The sequence below is a fragment of the Sceloporus occidentalis genome, unplaced genomic scaffold, assembly GCF_023333645.1.
Source record: "Sceloporus occidentalis isolate IW3139 unplaced genomic scaffold, rSceOcc1.0.p SCAF_3, whole genome shotgun sequence".
In the NCBI taxonomy this organism is placed as follows: Eukaryota; Metazoa; Chordata; class Lepidosauria; order Squamata; family Phrynosomatidae; genus Sceloporus; species Sceloporus occidentalis.
In genome coordinates, this window is record NW_028316983.1 from 211,455,255 (window position 1) to 211,476,593 (window position 21,339).

The following is a 21,339-nucleotide window of genomic DNA, read 5'->3' on the forward strand; positions in this document are numbered from 1 at the left end:
ACAATTCTGTTACAATGCTAATATTAGAACACACCAGAATGGATATTCATTAAAAACATAATATGTAGAACATATCATAATGGGTATTTAAGAATAGTCATAGTTGTATACAGTTAGAGTTATGGATAACTAAAAGCATTTGTTAAATAAGCATTCTAGCTGTACAATGGCAATATTATATAAAAATTATGTTTACAATATTAGGCTACATCACTTGGTTGCATTGAAAGGCATTCACTCAAGAAGACATCTCCACACATGAGCAATTCCTGAATATTCCTGCAAGAACTTTTCAGATTTCCAGTCTAACAAAGAAATGGGACTCAGATTCAGAGTCCTTACTCAAGAAGCTACTTGTGCTTCCTTTTCTCTACCATTCCCAAAACTCATCTTTCCTTTAAACCATAATTTGATTCTTCGCCTGCCTTTTGTCCTAAAAAAGTATTCAGATCCATTAAGTAGAATAGCTGTTATGCTGTTCAGCAGTTATAAATAAGTGAACTAGGCTTGTTTAGTACTCTTGTTTACAACTGTGGCACTATCGCCACAATCACAAATGCCCCTCCCCCAAATATACTGGTGTGACCAGTAGCCACACCAAGAAAGAGGTCTGCTGGCAACTGGGTGCCAAAGGATGACATTTCCACACCCTTCTCACCAGCGATCTATGGTGTAACAATTGGAAGGAGTGCCCCTGTAACAACAGTTAGTCACATAGCAGATCACAAGTGGGAAGAAGCTGGAACAATCAACCTGCTGTGCCCCAGTTGCCAACAGAACAAGCCTCCATCTTAGCATGGCTGCTAGCTACTAATGTAGGTTTGGAGAATTGAGTTTGGTAATGATACATAGTTATGCATTCATAACTAATCTGTGATGTAGGATCTTCACTAGTACTAGTAAAATTTAATTAGGGTTTGTTTTTTTTAGAAAAACTATTATAGATATCTTAATTTATTGAAAAATGGTAAGTTGCTTTCTTTTTGAGTGCTGCTCTTTTCCTTCAACTAAAGATAAAATAACTAAAAACACAGGTCAAGATCCTGTGTTATTAGACACAACTACAATGACAGAACTGTGTTTAATTATGCCATCATCCCACCCACCACCCACCCCTCCACCCAAAAAATCCTACCTTTTCAGTCCAGTAGCACTCCCATCAAAGCATTTCAGAGGCACTGCAGGTTAGGGCACTGGGAAATGATATCCAACTGCAGGGTGTTTTGACAACAGACAACTAGAGAAACATCTTGTGGCCCTGCTAGAAGTGCTCTCAATGCGTTATGTGACCAGGAGAGCACTGTCATCATTTTCTAGCATCCTAGCCTGCATTCTCTCAAACCCTTGAGCTGAGGTGGTGCCCTGTTCAAAAGATAGGTGCAGGGACACATTCATTCATTCTTTACCATAAACATGAATCCCAAAAGTTATGTGATTATAAATCCAGTTTACGATCTCATAACTACTGAATAGCCATAGTCTAAAAGAATAATGGAAGTGCAAATTACAATTCAGTGCTCCATTTGTCTTGTCCAGTGCTTCCATTCCTGTTGAGACACGGAGGATTCAGCTTATATTTCAACTTTTTCTTTCACTGCCCTCTCAAGAACAAAAATCCTTAGTCTTTCCTCAGGGCTTTGGTACCAAAGGTTTGCAGCATAAGCAGTGCATACATTTAAGGTAGAAAAATTGTCTGCTCTGAAAAACCAGAGCATTGTAGGTCTATCTGTAGCAATCGTCCAACTATTGGATAAATTGAATCCAACATATTTGTAAGTCTGAAACAATTTTCTTTGTGTAGCATACAGTGTCAGATGTTTGGCAGCCATTTCTGTGTTGACACCTGCGTTTTTGTGAGTTTTGAACTGTGGTGATACATCCCTATAGTAAAACAAATAATTGGTTAAATTGTATATAATTTATATATGTAATTAAGTGGACCATTTTAAGCTTGCAAGTAGACATTTTGTAATAAATCATAATGTTTGTATCATATTAAAACTTTTACAAAAAAAAGACCAAAGGAGAAAAAAATATATACATAGTGCCGATTAATTGTTTTTTACTAAAACAGTGTCAACATTGAGTACATGCTGTACAGTCAATGTCCACAATTTTAGAAATGTTAATAAACCCACATATTCCCACTTCTTGAACATATACAAGTGAATGCTAACAATCAAATTTAGGTTACTGTTAGCATTCTTGGCTGTATCTCGGATTTTGGTTAACACACACACACTTTAAAGTACTTGAATGCAGCCTTCCATGGCCAAGACCTCTGAAGGCAATTTATAAAACATAATCTAAATTCAGATAAATATGCTTCCAATGGTTTAGACATCAACAGCATATGCCATGCTTTCAGTGTAGGACCCCACTGATCTTTCTTTTAATATCCACGGTTAATTCATTCAGCCATATACAGAATTAGTCTGGGAGTGTCTGTATTAATTACAGCCTCACAATTCTGGACATTCCCTTTAACAGCTTGGACAGTTATTTTTATTGTAGTATGTTTTAACTGATGTTTATATTGATTGATGCTTTTATTGTATTTCGTGGATTGTATTGTTGGATGGTCTAAGTGCTGTAACCCGCCTTCATCTTTGGAAAGGCGGGCTAGAAATAAAGTTTTATTATTATTATTATAACATGCACATACTGAAAAACAGGGTACAAATTCATTTGAAATGTGTCCATTAAGTTATAGCAAAATATAGATACCATGTTGGTTAGAAGGTGAGTTACAAAAATCAGTATGTTTTAAAAGAAAGCAGTTTGAATATTAATTACATGTTGATTCAGTTATGAGACTACTTATATAAATACAGAAGCATTTATTATAATATTATGCAAAAATTATGCTATCTCCTTTAGGAAGGTGAACACTAATGAGAAAAAATACTAACACATCCCAAGATGGCATTCATTTGTTGAAGAAACAGCCCTGTGGGAGTATTCAGTTTGAATTAAAGTCCCCCAGTACAAAAATCAACTGACTAGCACTGAATCTCCACAAGACTCAGAGTAATTCAGTGTATACTAATCCCTCCGTATTTGCAGCTTTGATATTTGCAGATTTGATTATTCACAGATTTGATTAATATGTTCTCTCTAGGAATCTCTAGGTCCTCCAGTGCAACTCTATAGTCAACTTACACTAAAGGTTGCACTGAAAGACCTAGAGATTCCTAGAAAGAACACTCTCCTAGGCATTTATAGCTCCTCCAGTGCAGTTTTATGGTCAGTGTCTCTTGGAGGTTGACCACAGAATTGCACTGGAGGACCTAGAGATTCCTAGAGAGGTGTCCTCTCAGGTAAAAACATGGTGTTTCTGTTATTTGTGTATTTTCGATATTCACGTGGGTCTTATGCCCCTAACCCTAGCGAATATGGAAGGACAAGTGTACTCTTTTACAGGGTGGTTGTAAAGGCACATGGGAAACATGTATAGAATTTTCTACACTAAATTATGCTATAAAATATATTAGTAATAATTATTTAAATACCAGTTCACAAGAAATTTGGGCAAACATTTGTAAATTGAGGTTTTTCATCGATTCTTTTCTGTTTTTGTTGGTTTTCTTAAGAGCTCTATCACATGAGAAAAGAAAGGTGAAATGGAATGAGACAGTAGCGGCTTTTTCCTTGCCTGTCTGCATGTCATGGTAGGATTTCCATTCTCTCCCTGAAGGAAATGGTCATAAAAACATGCCCTTGGTTGAACAGATTTGTCCAGAGTGACAAATGACATACTTTTATAACCAACTCCCTCAGAAACAGAGGGGAAATGCTATAATGGCAAGTGGAGAGGCATGGAGGGATGGAGAAAGCCATTACTCTCCTCCTCCATTTCAGCTTTCTGTTCACATGTTAAGGCTCTACTCTCCAGGTATAAGGAGATTATGAAGTACTGTACAAACATACCTGCTTTAGCAGTTCCAGTGTCCCATTTGAAACATTATCCATGCTACGTTGTAGCTCAGAATGGCTGAAGCATGTCTTAGATATTTTTGTAAGACACCGTGCCATACAACGTAGGGCTCTCTCCTATAAGAAAATGTATCTTAATAGGGTGCAGTGATGCTGTACATTATCCAACAACCTTACAGACTGAATCTATGGATTGCTGAATGATAGCTCCATCACAGTGTCCATCTCAGGGCAGACCAAAAGCATACTGGTCCTGAGAAACAAAGAATCATAGAAACTATGAATTCTTTGAAACAAAAAACAGTGAATAACCCATGACCATCCATGTGTTGAATTACAGTTCCCATCATCTCTGACATTTGATAAATTGGTTATCAGCTATTTTGATGGCAACTGTACTCCACCATAAACTGGAGGACCATAGCTCATGACTTAAGTTTTAGGCTTAAATCCATCTGTTAGTCCCAACTACAGGAAACCCAGTAAATTAGAGAAACTTATATAAATTTTGATTTACCAAGTTTCCACTGAATCATTTTAAAAAAAATCTAGTTGGGATTAACAATTAGACTCACATTTTACTTATTTTCTTGTTTGTGTGTGTCCTCTCTGCTTGATCTTAGAGGAGGATGGTAGGGGTTTAAATGGGGGTTGGGGTTTACAGGCTAAATGAAGATAAGGTGTCCCTGAAGTACACATACATGTTTGGTGGACAGAAGAATATGTGTAAGCTTAACTGAGTACTGTTGTGGAGGCAAAGTTTATTTCAAATTTATGTGAGGGCCAAGGCAGACATTTCATTCAAAATGAAGGTCCTAATCCAATTAGAGGCCCTGCACATAATCTAGAAAACAAAACCAAAAAAGTATACATAGTACCTGCATCAGGACTGTGGCCCTGAGCTGGGAAGGGTACCATTAAAGTACTGAGGAATAGTACATGAAAGTAGCTGTAAGTAGAAGAATGAATGGAGAGCATGACAGGTGTCTGGCGTGCATAGTTGCTGCACACATATTATGCATGCATTAAAAAAGCTGCACTGGTTGGATATTACCTGCTCAACCATGTTTAGGATTCTGCCACAGTCATTTCTTTAACCAGTTCATAACCAAGTGTGAATGCTCACTTGGAAGCCAAAATAAGTGAACTGAGGCCAGTTTACTTTGGACCTCTCATGAGAAAACATGACAGTGGAATAGACAATAATTCTAGGTAAAATAGAAGTCAGTAAGAAAAAAGAAAGACCACATTATCAATGGACTGATTCAATAAAAAAAGCCATGGCAACAGGTTTTCAAGACCTGAAAACTTTCAAGGGCTATTAAGGATTGAGGTTTATGGACGACTCCTATTCATAGGGTCATCCTATATCAATGCTGACTTGACAGCAAATAGCAACAAACCTATGTATGCTGAACTTAACATATGGCTGCTTTTGTGTGATACAGGAAAGAAAAGAAGGAGCACACACATCTTGTATAGTCAGAAGGAACAAAGTTGTTTCCCACAGATATTTCATATTTTCCTGCTTTTGCTAATTTCATATCTACAGATCCATATTGGTCCAAAACACACGGCTGAAATTATCCTGTTTGAGACTGCTTTAACTGCCTTGGCTCAGTGCTAGGGAATCATGGGAACTGTAGTTTATTGTGGCACCAGAGCTCTCTAACAGAGAAGGCTCAATGTCTCACAAATCTACAGTTCTCAGAATTCCCTAGCATTGAGACAGGACAGTTAAAGCGGTCTCAAACTGGATTATTTCTGCAGCATGGTTTGGATCATTAAGTAAAAAAATCAACATTACCTTATTTGAATTGCAGCAGCACTTACAGGGGGAAGCATTTCGTCCAGTTATATTCTCCTATAATAAACATGTGTACAAGTAGCAACATTTAAATGTAGATGTTTCTCCTTGTCTCCAATACAATAAAGGGCTCATCTAGAAAGGAAAGGGCCACTGGAAGTATGAAGAGCTTTCAGTTCTTTTTTTGTTTTGATTTTACTTCCATATTCCAAGATTAACATGTTGGTGTTCATTCCCCAAATACAGTCACCCCTCCAAGTCCGCATCTTGAAATGTGTGGATTTGGAAATCCGTGGAAGGGTGACTGCTATTAACCTGAGTGACTGCTATAACCCCCCACATGCATGCGCCCAATTCAAGTCTATGTGACTTGAATATGCACGAGATTTCAAACTCATGGGGGGGGGGGGAACGCATAGCCCATAGGTTCAAAGGAATGATTGTAGTATCAAACTACATTATTTCAACAATATGGATGCACCTAAGGACTCAGTGGCATCCCTTTAACATAGTATTTCAACTGTATTCAAAGCTAGGTATAGCATTTTTCTTTCTATGGACACACCACGTGAGATCTCACCACAGAGTTCTGTTTCATCTTTTACATATTATTTGCTCCTGCAATTGTTCTGTAATTATACTAGAGCAAGTTTTCTGCTAGTAGGTAGAACTGACTGAATCTGATTTGGTCTGACATGTGATGTATTCATGTTGCGTGATTCACTGACAATATATCCCACTCAGATTTCAAGGATTCACAACATATATCCACAACCAATTTTCCTCTGATGCAAACATTGTTCCTATGGGTGTAATCAGGACACATTATTCCTGCTTCCAATCTTCTCTTTGGTAAAACATATGAGTATACATGACACTTGCATGATTCTCTCTTATAAGCCTGAAGGCAGGGGTGTTACTAGGGGGTTGAATGGGGGGGGGGGTGAAGGGGTGACACCCTAACGCAGAGTACTACTGTTCCCCAAACACCTGCCTTTTGACAGAAATGGGCTGTGGTGTTTGCCTGCTTTAAAATGCTGAAGGGATGTTGTGAATGGGGCAAGGCTCAGTGGAAAGATAAAGGAGAGACCCCAAGTTTTATTTATTTTTTAATTTTAATTTTTTAAATTTTTTTAACATTTTAAAATTCTTTTAAAATTTATTAGAAATATCACATTTTAACAAATTATTACTTTAAACGTATCAAACAATGTACATGTAAGCACATTTCGGCTATGTTTATGATATTGTAATTTAAGGTATAATTTTAATTTTGCTGGTTGTTTGTCACAACTATTCCTATTACAGTCAGTGATATATGGTAATTATGACTAAGGATTCTGTATGGTGTGGAATGGGAGGAGGTCATTGGGGGTGTGGTGCCATGAGTTATCACACCATGTTGACACCAACCCTAGTGACACCTACTGCCTGAGGGTAATTTTATACATAATACTTGTGTATATTGAATTATCAGAAGGCAAAGGTGTCACTCTCTCAGCCATCCATGTGAACAAATCTGGATTTTGGAGTATTTCGGATTTTGGAAATCTAGATACAGGGGACTCAACCTGTACAGTGCACCCACAGGCGTGCTATGCATGGTTTTAACTTTACACGGAAGGCAAGCCCCATTTAAAACAAGTGTGTGCCCATTGTTTTAAATGGGGCTTGAACATATGCATTTTTCCCTTTATGGAAGGGGGGCGGACTGGAACAGATCCCCTGCATATGGGAAGGGTCCACTGTATTATTAACCATGTCTCAACTCTGTGTAAATATACTTACACATATACAGAGAACTAACATGGTATAGGGGTTTGAGTGTTGCACTAGGACTCTGGAGAACAGGGTTCAAATTCCTGCTCTGCCATGAAACCCCATGGGGTGACCTTCAGCAAATCACATTCTGTCAACCTCAGAGAAAGAAAAAACATCTTGGGCTTTTTGGCGTTAGGGACTTTTGTTGGTTTGCTTTAACCTCAGAGAAAGGCACAGGTGAAGCCTTTCTGAATAAATTTTGCCAAGAAAATCCCATGACTTGTGGCCTTAGGGTCGCCATAAGTCAGAAATAACTTGAAGGCATGAAACAACAATACTTATATAATTGGCTAAACAAATTTCTGCTTTGTTTAAATAATGCTTTAGGTCAACCTTTCAGCTAATAACAATAGCACTTACATTTCTATACCACTTTATAGTACTAGGCACTCTCTAAATGGTTTACAATGTGTTAGCCCCCAACAAGCTTAATATTCTTTTTACCGACCTACGAAAGTATGGAAGGCTGAGCAAACCTGGAGCCTTGCAGAATCAAACTCACAATGTTTTGGCTGCAGTACCAGCATTTAGCCACTGCACCACCATGGCTAATAAGTCATCCAGATGTCTATTCTACAACTTACTGATAAGCAGGTATGTAAATATCCAACTAACCATCTAAGCAGTAGCATAGCATAAATGTTCAATTTACTATAGCCAGTAGACACTAAATATGGTTTATCAATTATTATGCACTTCATTATTAAACAAATGATTCTGTCATTTCAGTAAAAGAGCAATTCTTGCAGGAAACATGTTTAGAAACTCCAAATACATTCAAAGAAACAACATTCCAATTTTTCTGATTTTGAAATATTAGTGTTTTAAAACAAAACCATGCTTCTAGAAGCATTGCAGAGTATTATCATTTTTCAAGTGGCTGCTTGTGGTAGGCCTTTACATGCTCTACCTTTGATACACAACCTCAGTGTTTTTAAGATTATACAGACACTTTATTAGATCATTAGTTCCCCATCTTAGCCCTTCCTCACCAACATCAGCTCCTTAGTCATAAATGGTTTGCTCCATAGAGGCCAATACCAAATCCTTGAATGTATATGGTAGCTGTTCCAGATGATCTCCGGGAGACATTTGAAGGAATAGATGCATGCATTTTGATGACATTCTGAACATATCGTAGTCAAAGCAAAGGGAATCTTATAGACAGATTACCTTAGTTATATTGCAGGAAAAAATTGTGGGTGAGATGCTTCCAAGTGTCTCAGTCTATAAGAAATTAAAGAAAGCGAGCAAACATTTATTATGTGATCACAGACCATTTAAAACACAAGATACCAATCATATAAAACAGAATACAAAATAAAAAAATAAAAAATGGACAGAACAAGTAACATTTCAGCAGTTATGTAAGGCCTTAAAATACAGAGGTTAGCAACCTGATGAGCAGATATTTCTTCATAACTGTTTAGTATTAATGTTTACCATCATGGCACTATTGCCACAATTACAAATGCCCACAAAATGTACTTTATCAGCCATCATTCACAATGAGCACTAGAGGGCCTGTTCTTCTGGCAATCAGGACATTCACTACAGGATGATGTTTCCAGCTTCCTCTCACCAGCAAGCTGCAGTGTGATAATCAGAAGTAGGACCATTGTCACAACTCCTTGTCACAGCACAATTTCATGGCAGGTGGGATCTGAAAACATTATCCTGCACCACCCTGACCACCTGAACAGATCTCCATCACTGGTGTGGCTGCCAACAGAACAAATCTCTATCATTTGATGTGGCTGCTAGCTGTTAGGGTAGGTTGAGGGAGATGGGCCAGGCAACAATACACAGTTGTCCCTCCATTTGCACAGACTTTGAATCCGTGTCCCTCACTTACATGCAAGGGGCAAACGTAGGAACTTAAAATGGGGATCATGGCCATGATGCATGTCATGGATGCCTGCAGAGGCGCACCGCTATTCAAACCAATAGGGCTTGAATTTTTCACAGGGGGAGGGGGGGTCCAGAACAGATTTATGCATTTTTAATCTGGTTGTAGAAAAAAAAATTACAAGCCCTCCCTTCATCCACCATCTTGAGGGGGAGAGAGGCAGGCTAGCTCCACCAGGCCTGCCTGGAAGAAAAAGAGCCCTCCCTCCAGTCCATCTGCCTTGATCCAGGCCTCAGAGGGAGAGAATAACTGCTGGACCTGATTCCCTCTCCCATTCACCATTCCCTTCTCCTTTTGTGTCGTGTCTTTTTAGATTGTAAGCCTGAGGGCAGGGAACCGTCTATTATCCCCTCTGTTGTAAACCGTTCGGATTCCCAGTGATTGGGTGGTGTATAAATAAATCCTATTATTATTATTATTATTATTATTAAAAATGGAGGGGCGACTGTATATTTGTAACTATGTCTTTGATGTAAGATCTCAACTGCTGTGTAGTTAAAAAGTTGAGGATCCAACTACTGAATATGTGTCTGAACAATAATATTATTAATCTTAGCCGTAAAGAAAAGAAAATTTTCAACAATTTCTGTGGCATGTTTATTATCATCTATAAATAGTAACTCAGGTATCAATCAGAAGATCTTCTTGAGAATTTATTTAAGAAGGGTGTAATATATCTTATTTAATCATCTATATCAAAATTACAAAAGAAAAATACATTGCATTGAGATCCTACTAATCCAGGCCACATGGACAAATACAATTTTTGTACGGAATTCCCATGCAGCACAACAGAAGGTATTTTACTACTTTACTAATTTTAATAAATTAGAGTAAGTAGAAACATTTTAAGTTATCATGTCAGAAACTCTGTAACATCTTAGAAGCCTACAAATTAATCATGTTACTATAATTGACTGTGGAAGTCTAAGAAATGTTGCTTACATGTCATCATTTGCCGGGAGCAGTTTATAGCTTTGCTGATTGTTGTTCATTCTTTAACTAACATCTAAATGTTTTGTTGACCAAAAAGTTCCCCTTATTAAATACACAGAGATCCCTTTAAAATTAAAATATGCAGGCCACACGCAGATGCATTTAAAAATTGAAATATGCAGGACATATTGAATTTTCCTGAAAATTAATGACCAACATATAGCTTAAAACAAGTCACATTTAGCCTGAATACCTGAGATGAGTTTCATAAGCACAGAAAATGATCACAAAATAGCTTGTAGTATGTATAAAATGAGTTTTGATAACATATATTTAAAAAATATCCTGTCATATCTCAGCATCTAAAATGGATTTACTTATTGAATATAATCAGCTGTTCATTCATTCCTTGGCAGTTAATTATTTCTTGGCACCACATTTGCAACATTTGGGCAATGGAATCAACAGAGTTCTGGGAATGACTTGCAAATAAGCAAGGGAAAATCCCTTTCTATAGAAAGAAAAACCACAAAATGAATTAGTTTCAAGAAGGAAACCTTAGGCTCCTCCTTAACTTCTGAAACTGCTGGCAATGTACTCCTTAGCAACCTATTACTGTAATCAAATGCATCCGGATAGTACCAGGATGGGGAAGGATTAATGTTCAGATATTATGTCTTGAATGTGAGGGACTTCACAAGGGTTTCTTTCTTTTAAAAATCTCCCACCAATAACTTTCAAGGCCATTTCACTGCCTCAACTAAGCAGAAGTATTTCTAGAGCAAAACATCCCTGGAAACCCTGGACAAGTTATTTGGTCGCTTTCCAATTTCCAGAATGCCCCAGCTGGCATTGTTCTTTCCCTAAGAATGTCAAGGTGTTGGGAGAGTAGAGTGAAAGAAAGAAGCCAATACTTGGACACTTCATATTGCAAGATCACTTGTTTCTCAAAGTTTCAGAATTTCCTGACCACAAAAGTCACAGAACTTTAATGGGTGGTGTACTGTGTTATGAAAGGAAGGTACTGGGCTATTTTTGCTTTAAATAATATTATAAATTGCAGCAGTTTTTCAATCAGCCATTTCATGACCCCCTCTCCCCCACCTTGCTCCTGGCATGGGACCCAAGGAAGAGAAGAAAAGAAAGAAGCCAAACCTTGTCCACTCAAGACCACATGCCTCCCAAAATCTCAATATATTCCCAACTAGATTGGCAAAAATTCCAACCAAGATTTACAACTGAGTCAACAGCTGAGATGTGTCTTTCAAAGAGACTTCAAGAAAGTCAGGTGGAAGTGGAAGAGCATTTCCCCCTAAAGCAAGAACTATTGAATCAAAAGTACTGTATATACTCATGTATAAGTCAAGAAAATTTAGTCAAAAAAATCAACACCAAAACCTGGGTCAACTTATCCATTAACAAAGTGAATGTACCTTAACTTTTATCAAAATAGGAACCATCCCCTTCTCTGAGTAAAGTGGTGAAAGGCGAGAGCTTAGTCTGTTCCAGGAGAAATGAAAAGAAGCACTGACCACCTCTACTTTCTCTGCCGAGGCACTACTTCTGGCCTTTTTTAATGTCTGGGTGGGAAAATAGCAGTGTGCTTGGGCATTATTTTCCTTTCTTTCATTCTTTACACTCTTTGTTACATGCCCCTAAGTTTTATCCTTGACTTAAACACGAGTTATATCAAAATCCATACTTTTTGGCACAAAACCTATCCTTGACTTATACATGAGGTCAACATATACCCACCACCTTTTTGGACACAAATCAACTCTGAACCTTGTGAACCCTTTTGAGACACCCTCTCCATTGCCAACAGATAACAAGGCAAAGCCTCTCATTACACCACAGGAATAGTGAGTGTTGTTAGTTAAGCTTTGCTGGGGGATGGAATTGCCAGACTGAAAACAAGATGGTCCTTCATTGGGCAGATCCTCAGTCAGGAAGACTTGCCATAAAGTTCCATCCGATGGAACTGAAGCATTTCTCTTCTTCATTTCCACAAAAGCCACTTTAGAACAAATACAAACATGGCTTTTTACTGACCACTGGAAAAGCCAGGACAGCAGCACTGACATGATCAGCTCTGTTCCTAATCCTTTAGCTGGGTATACTATAATGAAATCAGTCTGAGAGCCCTCCTGAGGATTCCTAAGAGAGATCACATATGATACAATCTGCTGTGTGCTCCAGGTAGAAACTGAGTGGAATGCTTCTTTGCCTTCTGAGGAGAGGGCTGCATCGGGTAAAAGCTGAATTTAAAGAAGAAAAGGTTCCATAGTGCTCATAGTCAGAAATGGCAGCTGCTGCTTGCCATTACTTTTCTACAAACATCAAAGAACTTTCTGTGCAAATCAGAAAAAGTCCATGTAAATAACAAATAGCTCAAACCACGATTCCTCAGAGATTCAGGCAGAGACTTTAGAAAAGCTAAAATCAAAGAATCAATTATTCTGATCAGCTCTTGGGTTATGTTAAACAGACCCAACTTTATTTTGTAACATTTGGTATCCCTTTATCTACCTCTGCTAACCCTTAATTCTTTGTATCTGAATTTGTTACAATAATCTGACTCCTGTTGAGAAGGGCTTGTATAAGTGCATGGAAGGAAGAGGGAAAATACTAAAAAAAATTTGCTGTTTTCCTAGCATTAGCCAATTAATCTTCCCTGTTCAAACTACAGAACATAGGGCTTAACGTATACTGTATATATAATATGTACTTTGGGAAATCTACATTACAATAAATACAATTTGAACAATGCACAAAATTGGCAAGAATTTCTATGTGAAAAGGTAAAGTCTTCCAATGTAACATGGAGCCCAAACATTTTCCTGTTGGCATTTTGTTCAGTCTACTATCCTTTTGAAATTTTAAGGTTTGTTGTAATTGGTGGTTCAATCAATTATTTTAATGATAATTTTTGCTGATTTTGTTATTTCATAGTATAGCTTTTACTCATATGTCACACATGTTGCATTTTAGATCCATTATGAAAGGCACAGGTGTTTCCATCAAAACTAGGAGTTAAACAGCTCAGGAATGAAACTATCCACATACACACATACTTTGATTTAAAGGTGTGGGGAATCATAAAATGCCACCTACCAGATGAGTAATGCTGATGCTTAAAATATTCTGATACCCATTTCGGATTGTGTCCATGCAAACAGATGAAGAGTCTGGCACCAGAACTAGGAACAGTGGCAGAATCCAAAAGACATTCCTTAAAAAAGCTAGATTACAAAATTACATTGCATTAGTACCAAGATGGTATATGTCCTGTTGGCTAGGGTAATATAGTATAATAATTAATATCTACCTAAGGTATATATATACTAGATTTATGCTCAGCAAGATTAGTTAGGTCCAAACAGTGAGCATTGACAACTTAGCTAAAGCTTAGACTGATTATTTGCCTTACAATTCAAGATAGTAACATAGCCTTCCATCAAATTCTACTAACATTTTCTCAAAAACCTAATGGGAACATGTCTCAGTCCCTTAGGACCTAAATAGCACATGATCTTTTTGAGAATGTTTGTGCGATTTAACCTGACTAAACAAAACACGTTAATGTTCCAAGAGCCCAAAAGTATTTGAGCTGAAACATTTGATTAGGAAAAAGATAAAAATAAAACACATGTAGGGCCCGAACAGACAGGCCAAAATAAAGCTGCTTCATGTCACTTTGGAGGTATGCTGTTTGAATGACACATGCATCTTAAGAGGCCAGAAGCTGCACCAAAGCTGTGTTCCAATTCTTAGGACAGGAGCGCCATGCTTTGGCGCTGCTTCCAGCCTCTTAGGACACATGGGTCATTTAAACAGCATATCTTCAAAGTGTCCTGAAGCAGCTTTATTTTGGCCTGTCTATTCAGGCCCTTAATATGGTTTAAACAAATTCAAAGATTTGTATGGAAGTTATTTGTTTTTGCATACTTGTTATCTACATTATTACAAAACGTATTCCCTTTGATCATTTGCTAAATGTTATGGGAGAAAGGCACTGAAAACTGCTGATGCAATAATTTTAGCATAGTTAGTTGCATATGATATGCTTTGATTGCCCACTCATTTAATTTTAAGAGAGGGACCCACCCACCTCTCCACTGTCCACAGAATCACTTGCACTACTGCAGAGTCCTTTGCTTGATATTGTATTAGCAACAATTAATTGTTACAATGAATTTCATGAACCAATGGTTTGGAACTTGTTTGGGAGTTTGTTTTTGTTTTGTTTTTAAGAAAGAAAGAAAAATTCCACAGAAACATTAAGTACATAGACCAGCCTTTCTCAGCCTTGTTATCCTGGAAGAACTCTTAAAATAAATTTCACATCATGAACATTATTACATCTCATAAAACTCAAAAATATTTTTTCTCAGTCACATTCTCTTATGGAACCCCTGCCCAACCCCATGGTGTCAGGGAACAGTGGTTGAGAAACAACTGGTCAGTTGCATATGATGTGCTTTGCTTGCCCAGTACAATTGCTGGCATAACCAGGAGTTAAACACTCCAACAAAATTCAAGCCAATGAATTTGGCCAGAAGGTTCAACTGTTTGGTGGTGTATTAAATTAATAAATAAATGCCTTTAAAACGTTTTTGGGATTTAACAGTTTGGGTGCAATTGATTATGAGTTGTAAGAAAACTGCAGACAAAGCATATAATCCCAGTGCAAACCTGATCCCAATCCCAACTTCATTCCATGTGTGGGAAGTAGTATCTGTAGGTGTAACTGGCAAGCCCTCAACAACAAGAATGAGTAAATGGATTTCTAACAGAAAATCCTTTTCAAAAGCCTAAGCATAACTCTGGAACAGATCACATTTTATAAAACGAAAAGGGTGATGTGTGGATTTTATGATGCTACTGTCACATCACACAAATAAAAAAAGTGCATTGTTCTTTCTGAACTGATACACCCTTTTCATATCTCAGGAACCAGAGAGGTATTTGCAATGAATAATTATTAACTAATGGAACTGCTGTGGGAAAAACAATGACACTCAGGTCCACAGGGTAACCCTAGACATTCTCTAATCAGCAATAAGTCCTACTCAGTTTAGTGGGACATACTTCCCCGAAAGTGGGCTAATGCCTAAGCCTCAGCACATGCTCAGATGTCTGAAATTAGTGACAGTGAATTCAGTAGGGCTGATTTCTAAGCAGATGAATACATCTATAACAACGTACCCACTTTGAGACAGGCTGTCAAATTTGCAATGCAAATGAACACAGAATCAGCCTGATTAATTGGACGACTGGGGTAGGCAGCTATTCTGTATACAGTTAGAGGATGTCAGTTATTCAATATATATTAAAGGAGCCATTACATTCTAATCAAATGAGATTACGCTTGCTTTAAGCACTATATATACACACATATATATATGATAATAAGCATTATTGTAATTTTTCTTCCATTTTTTAAAAATAATACAGAGGATGAAATCAGGTGTGAAGGAACAAGAGAATGATTTCCTATTGCTTTCACGTTTCCATTTGTTATTAAAAATAATTCCCAGATCACCTAGTGAGGTGAATTTTAAAGAAATTCTGAAACATGAAGATTATAATGGAAACTTTCCTATTGCACACATACAGATAGCTTCCTTCCAAATTTTACCTCTGCAGCTATAGGAGTCAAATCCCTGCAGCTACAGGAGTCAAACCACAAACTATTACAAACATGATTAACTTAAAATAACTGCTTTATTGAAAATATGCTCCATAAAGTTCTTCCCCAAACAAGATGGTTCACACCTCTTCCTCCATTTATTATTGCCTGAACAAAACCGGACACTTCTGGAGCACTGAACCTGTAAGCATTCCTTCCCACTGCTCCTAACAATTATCAACTGTACACAGCCTGAGAAAGAAAGGGGAAATGGAGGAGTACAGAGCAATCTATTAGAGGAAGTATGTCTTATAACACTGCTTTCCTAGTCAAAATTGAGAAATAGCAGGGGAACAAATAGAAATGCAGGCAAGCCTACAAGCAAGAAATGGGATAGTACAGCAGGGAGTTCCCACGTGGGATTCCTTCACTAAATGATAAGCCAGAATACAGATTGCCTACTTCTGTAATACTATTTTTTGATTCGCAACTGGCATCTGCACTTATGGGCATAGTCCACACAGGACTTCTGGGAACTAGCTGCAAAAGACTACTATTCAGCAGGCTTATCTCTCTCATTCAGTTCTTGCCCCAAGAAATCAAAACACTTTCTAGAAAAGAAACAGCTGCCAAACAGTGGAAGTACAACTCTGTAAACATTATCAGGCATCAGAACTGGATTTTGGAGCTACTGCTACAAGGATCTTGGTTTCCCAGCCCCCTGTTTATGGAGTGGAATGAGGTCAAGAAGCCTACAACCCAACATTATTGGAATAGCAGTGACTTGAGAGTGACATTGGTTTTTTTATGCTCTCCTCAGTTCATATCAGGGTTTATATCTGGATCAAGATTATTGACAAGCTAATGACTACTTGGTACAACTTATACATGGAACTCCTCTGTTTGCCACATGAAAAGTATAAGGCATTGTAAATATTTGCCTTCTGACAAATCTATGGAATTGCAGTGATCTAGAACAAAACACACGGTGCGTATGTGAAAATAAGGGACAACTAGATCCCAACCATTTGTGGTAAAATACAGTTCTTTGTCAACACAGCTTATTAGAGGCATGTCTGCCAGTATCCAGACTACAGCTTCCTCTCCTATATCTGATAACTATGGCAAGGGTAACCAGATGTCATAACTGCAAAGGAGGGCAAGTCACCGCAAAATGCTGGACATTAAAGAAAAATGTAGGGGATCACAAAATAAAAGGTAAAACACAAATATATAAATTCATGCTTCTTAGTCGCGCTCAAAGTAGAGGAAACTTTGGAATCCCTCCTGAAATGTAGGATAGGTCCTGGAAAAGGAGGACCTGTGGTCACCTGCAAGGATGGCACCCACTTTCTACCACAGGAGTGTGTTTCAAAGAAATTCCCAATTTGGCTTTTTAAAATGAGAAACTCACCTAGGAGGACAGTATTTTGTTTATTTCTATCTTCCCATTGGACTTTCCCCCATGTCTTTGCATCTTCCCCAGAAAGCTTTACGGGAAAAGGCAGAGCTCACTAGTCAACAGAGAAAAATGTCTGTAAGACAAATAAAAAGAGGAAAAGAACAAAAAGGAACCTTGGTCCTGCAAGAGACAAGCTAGCCCTTGCCAGCTGGAAAGTCGCCCAGCAAATGTGGGAAGAAGAAAGCAGAGTTTCTGGGGTCGCATTCACACTGAAAAAATAATCTGGTTTGACTCAAATTTTGAACTGCTCAATGCTATGGAATTCTGGGTGTTGTAGTTTGTTGTGAGCTCTCTGATAAAGAAGGCTAAATGTCTCACAAAGCTACAAATCCTAGAATCCCGCAGCAGTGAGCCATGACAGCTAAAGTGGTGTCAAACTGTATTAATTCCACAGTGTAGATGAAGAAGAGAGGAAGTCTTAACGTATGGGGTCGATGAAAGGTGCTCTGGTGCCACAACAAACAACAGTGGCCAGAACTCCAGAGCATTGAGCCATAGCAGTTAAAATGGGGTCAAACTGCATTGATTCAGCACTGTAGATGCAGCCATAGGTCCAAAATACACTGCAGAAATAATCCCGTTTTAGGCCGCTTTTACTGCCCTGGTTCAATGCTAGGGAGTTCTGGGAACTGTTGTTTTGTGAGACATGTAGCCTTCTCTGTCAGAGAGTTCTGATGCCACAATAAACTACGATTCCTAGGATTCCCTAGCACTGATTCAAGGCAGTTAAAGCGGTCTCAAACAGAATAATTTCTGCCGTGTGTTTTGGACCCTAGAGAAAAAGTCTTAATTTACAGAGGCAGATGAAAGGAGCTCAGGTGCCACAACCAACCACAGTGCCCAGAACTCTACAGCATTGAGCCATAGCAGTTAAAGTGGAGTCAAGTTGCATTAACTCTGCAGTGCAGATGCAACCAGAGAGGAAGAACTGCTGGGCTTGATCCCCTTCCCCACTCACTGCCTTTTTAGCTTGTAAACCTGAGGGCAGAAAACTGTCAAATTAACAATAGGAGAGCTTTTGTGGTTGAAGAGTGGGATACAAATACTCTTAAATAAATAAAGTCTTCACTTATAGCGGTAGATGAAAGGTACTCTGGCACCACAACCAACAACAAGAAACAGAACTCCACAGCAGTGAGCCATGGCAGCTGAAATGGGGTCAAACTGCATTAATTCTGCAGTGTGAATGCAACCATAGAGAGCAAGTCTGAACTTACAGAGGTAGATGAAAGGTGCTCAGGTGCCACAACCAACAGCAGTGCTCCAAACTCCACAGCAGTGAGCCATGGCAGCTAAAGTTGTGTCAGACTGGATTATTTTTGCAAGGCAGTGTGGGGTTTCCTCCAAACTGGGAGCAGGGGGGACATGTTGGGAGGACAGGCCTTGGTTTCCTCCAAACTGGGAGCAGGGAGGAAAATGTTAGGAGAACAGGGATGGGACTTTGCCCTCAGGGCAATGTGTTTCAAGCCCAACCCTACAGTGTGGGAATTCCTGGTATCTCCATCCCTAGCCCTTCTGGGAAGAAGGCGCTTCTGTTTTCTGTTCTGAGAAGAAAAGGCTGGGAAATTCCCCTGCAGGCTGAAGGGGAATAAAAGCGAACAGACAAGAGCAGAGGTTCTCACAAGGCCAGGAGAAGGAGCTGAAGCTGGGAGAAGGAGCCCAGGTCTTTAGGTAAAGCTTTAGGGAAGGCTGCAGAGGGGGGGAAAGCAATGGAGGTTAAAGGGCAGGTGGGCTTGGTGGGCTTCTGGTGGCAAGTGTGTGAGGAAGGCCTCTGGGGAGAATGGAGCCAGGGCAGTTAAAATATATATTTTAAAAACTTTGTAAAAATTTGGCCCTGTCTTCTATGTTGTGATGAGGAGGACCTCTGGTCACCTTGGCAGAGAGCGCCAGCTGGTTGGGAAGGTCTGGCCTCCCCAAAATGTCACCTCAGAGGAGCTCTCCACCAAGGTGACCAGAGGTCCTCCTTATCACAACGTAGAAGACAGGACCAAACGTTTACAAAAGTTCTCCTCAGCCCAAAACACACTGCAGAAAAACTTTTTTGAGACCGCTTTTAACTGCCCTGTGGCTCCATTTCTAGGAAGTGTAGTTTTGTGGGGCATCCAGCCTTGAGCTCTAGAAGACCCAATTCCCAGGATTCCTTAGCACTGAGCCAGGCCAGTGAAAGCATTTCTGCAGTGTGTTGGGGACCCTAGAAATGCCAATCCATGCTCCTTTTGGTGTTGTTGTTGTTGTATGCCTCCAAACCGTTTTTGACTTCTACAGTGACCCTATCACATAGGGTTTTCTGGGCAACTAGAGTCTGCAATGTGTTTTGGATCCTAGAAATATCAGTTGTGTGCCTCCAAGTCATTTTTGACAGTCACCATATCATAGGGTTATTTTTCTTTCTTTCAGAGGAGGTTTGCTCTTGTCCTCCTCTGAGGCTGAGAGAGTGTGACTTGCCCACAGCACCCAGGTTTCCACATCAGTGATCTGTTGTTGTTGTTGTTCTTTGCACACAAAAGTCTTGTGGCGACCCTATCATAGGGTTTTCTTGGCAAATTTCTTCTCAGTAGGGTTGTTGGTTTTTTCTTTTCTTTGCCATTGCCCTTTTCTGAGGCTGAGAGAGTGTGAGGTTGGGTCACCCTGGACATGACCCAATAAAAATCTAAGATCACTCAACAGAAATGTGAATGTATGCTTCTTTAGTCCTGCTCAGAATGGGGGACCTTTTGGCCTTCCTCCTGGACCAAAGGTGGAAATGTAGGACAGGTCCTGGAAAAGGAGGACGTGTCTGGTCATCCTGGACGTGCCTAAAGAAAAGCTACAAACCACTCATAATAGGAATATAAATCCCTGCTTCTTAGTCCTTAGTCAAAGTGAAGCAAGACTTTGGGAAGCCCTCAGGCTGAAATGGAGGACCGGTCCCGGAAAAGGAGGACGTGTCTGGTCTTCCTGGACACGACTAAAAAAAGCTACAAACACAGCAATATAAATCCCTGCTTCTTAGTCCAAATGGAGCAAGACTTTGAGCATTTCTCCTGGACAGAAGGAGGCTGAAATGGAAGACAGGTCCTGCAAAAGGAGGAGACTTGGTCATCTTGGACTGAAGAAAAGCTACAAACCACTCATAATAGGAATATAGATCCTTGCCTCTTAGTCAAAATGGACTTCGGGCATCCCTCCTGGACAGAAGGGGGCTGAAATGGAGGGAGGCCTTGGAAGAAGAGGAGGAGAAGGGGTCTTCTTGCCCCCCCCAACCCTGCTGCTCCTGGGTCCTCCATCTCTTACCATGGACCATGGTCCGCCGGGAGGAGGAGGAAGAGGAAGGTCGCCGCCGCCGATCATGGTGGTGGGGCTAAAGCCAGGCTCAGGTCCATCGCCCTGGGTCCCAGGAGGCTGCAAAGGAGGGTGGATAATGGGAACTGCGGCACAGGGAGACACATACCAACCTGCCTCTGTGTGCCAGAGGGGTATTTACTATTACTAGTATTTGGAGCAGCCGCCTCTGTGTGCCTTGGCTGGGCTTTGCCCTGGGGCTGCCACTCTCCCCGGTTTACTTTCGCTTTCTAACTAATAATAAAACCCGCATCCGCACACGCGGAAACAACCCGGTTTGACACCGCGAGGGAAGGCGCAGAAGTCGGGCAGCGGTGGCTGGTGTTGGCATTGCACTTCAGCGCTGCAGGAATACCCCCATTTGACCCAAGGAATTCTAGGATGTATAGTTCTGCGGGACATGTAGCCTGCCCTGTCAGAGAGAGCTCTGGGCCAGGGCAAACTGCCATTCCCAGGATTCCCTGCCGCTGAGCCAGTTCAAAGTGGGCTCCAAAAACCCGATTCTTTCTGCAACT

General features: G+C 39.7%; 1 protein-coding gene across 1 annotated transcript; it reads right to left on the reverse strand.

Annotated features, from left to right (window-relative positions):
* Positions 1-1,120: 1,120 nt before the first annotated feature.
* Positions 1,121-20,786, reverse strand: LOC149317438 (interleukin-7-like). The gene is made up of 6 exons (XM_089517506.1): positions 20,777-20,786; positions 13,524-13,651; positions 8,738-8,791; positions 5,744-5,800; positions 3,931-4,053; positions 1,121-1,881 (listed from the first exon to the last, which is right to left on the reverse strand). Exons 1-6 carry the CDS (start codon positions 20,784-20,786, stop codon positions 1,744-1,746), a joined length of 510 nt encoding a protein of 169 aa, XP_089373632.1. The 3' UTR covers positions 1,121-1,743.
* Between the last annotated feature and the right edge of the window lie 553 nt (positions 20,787-21,339).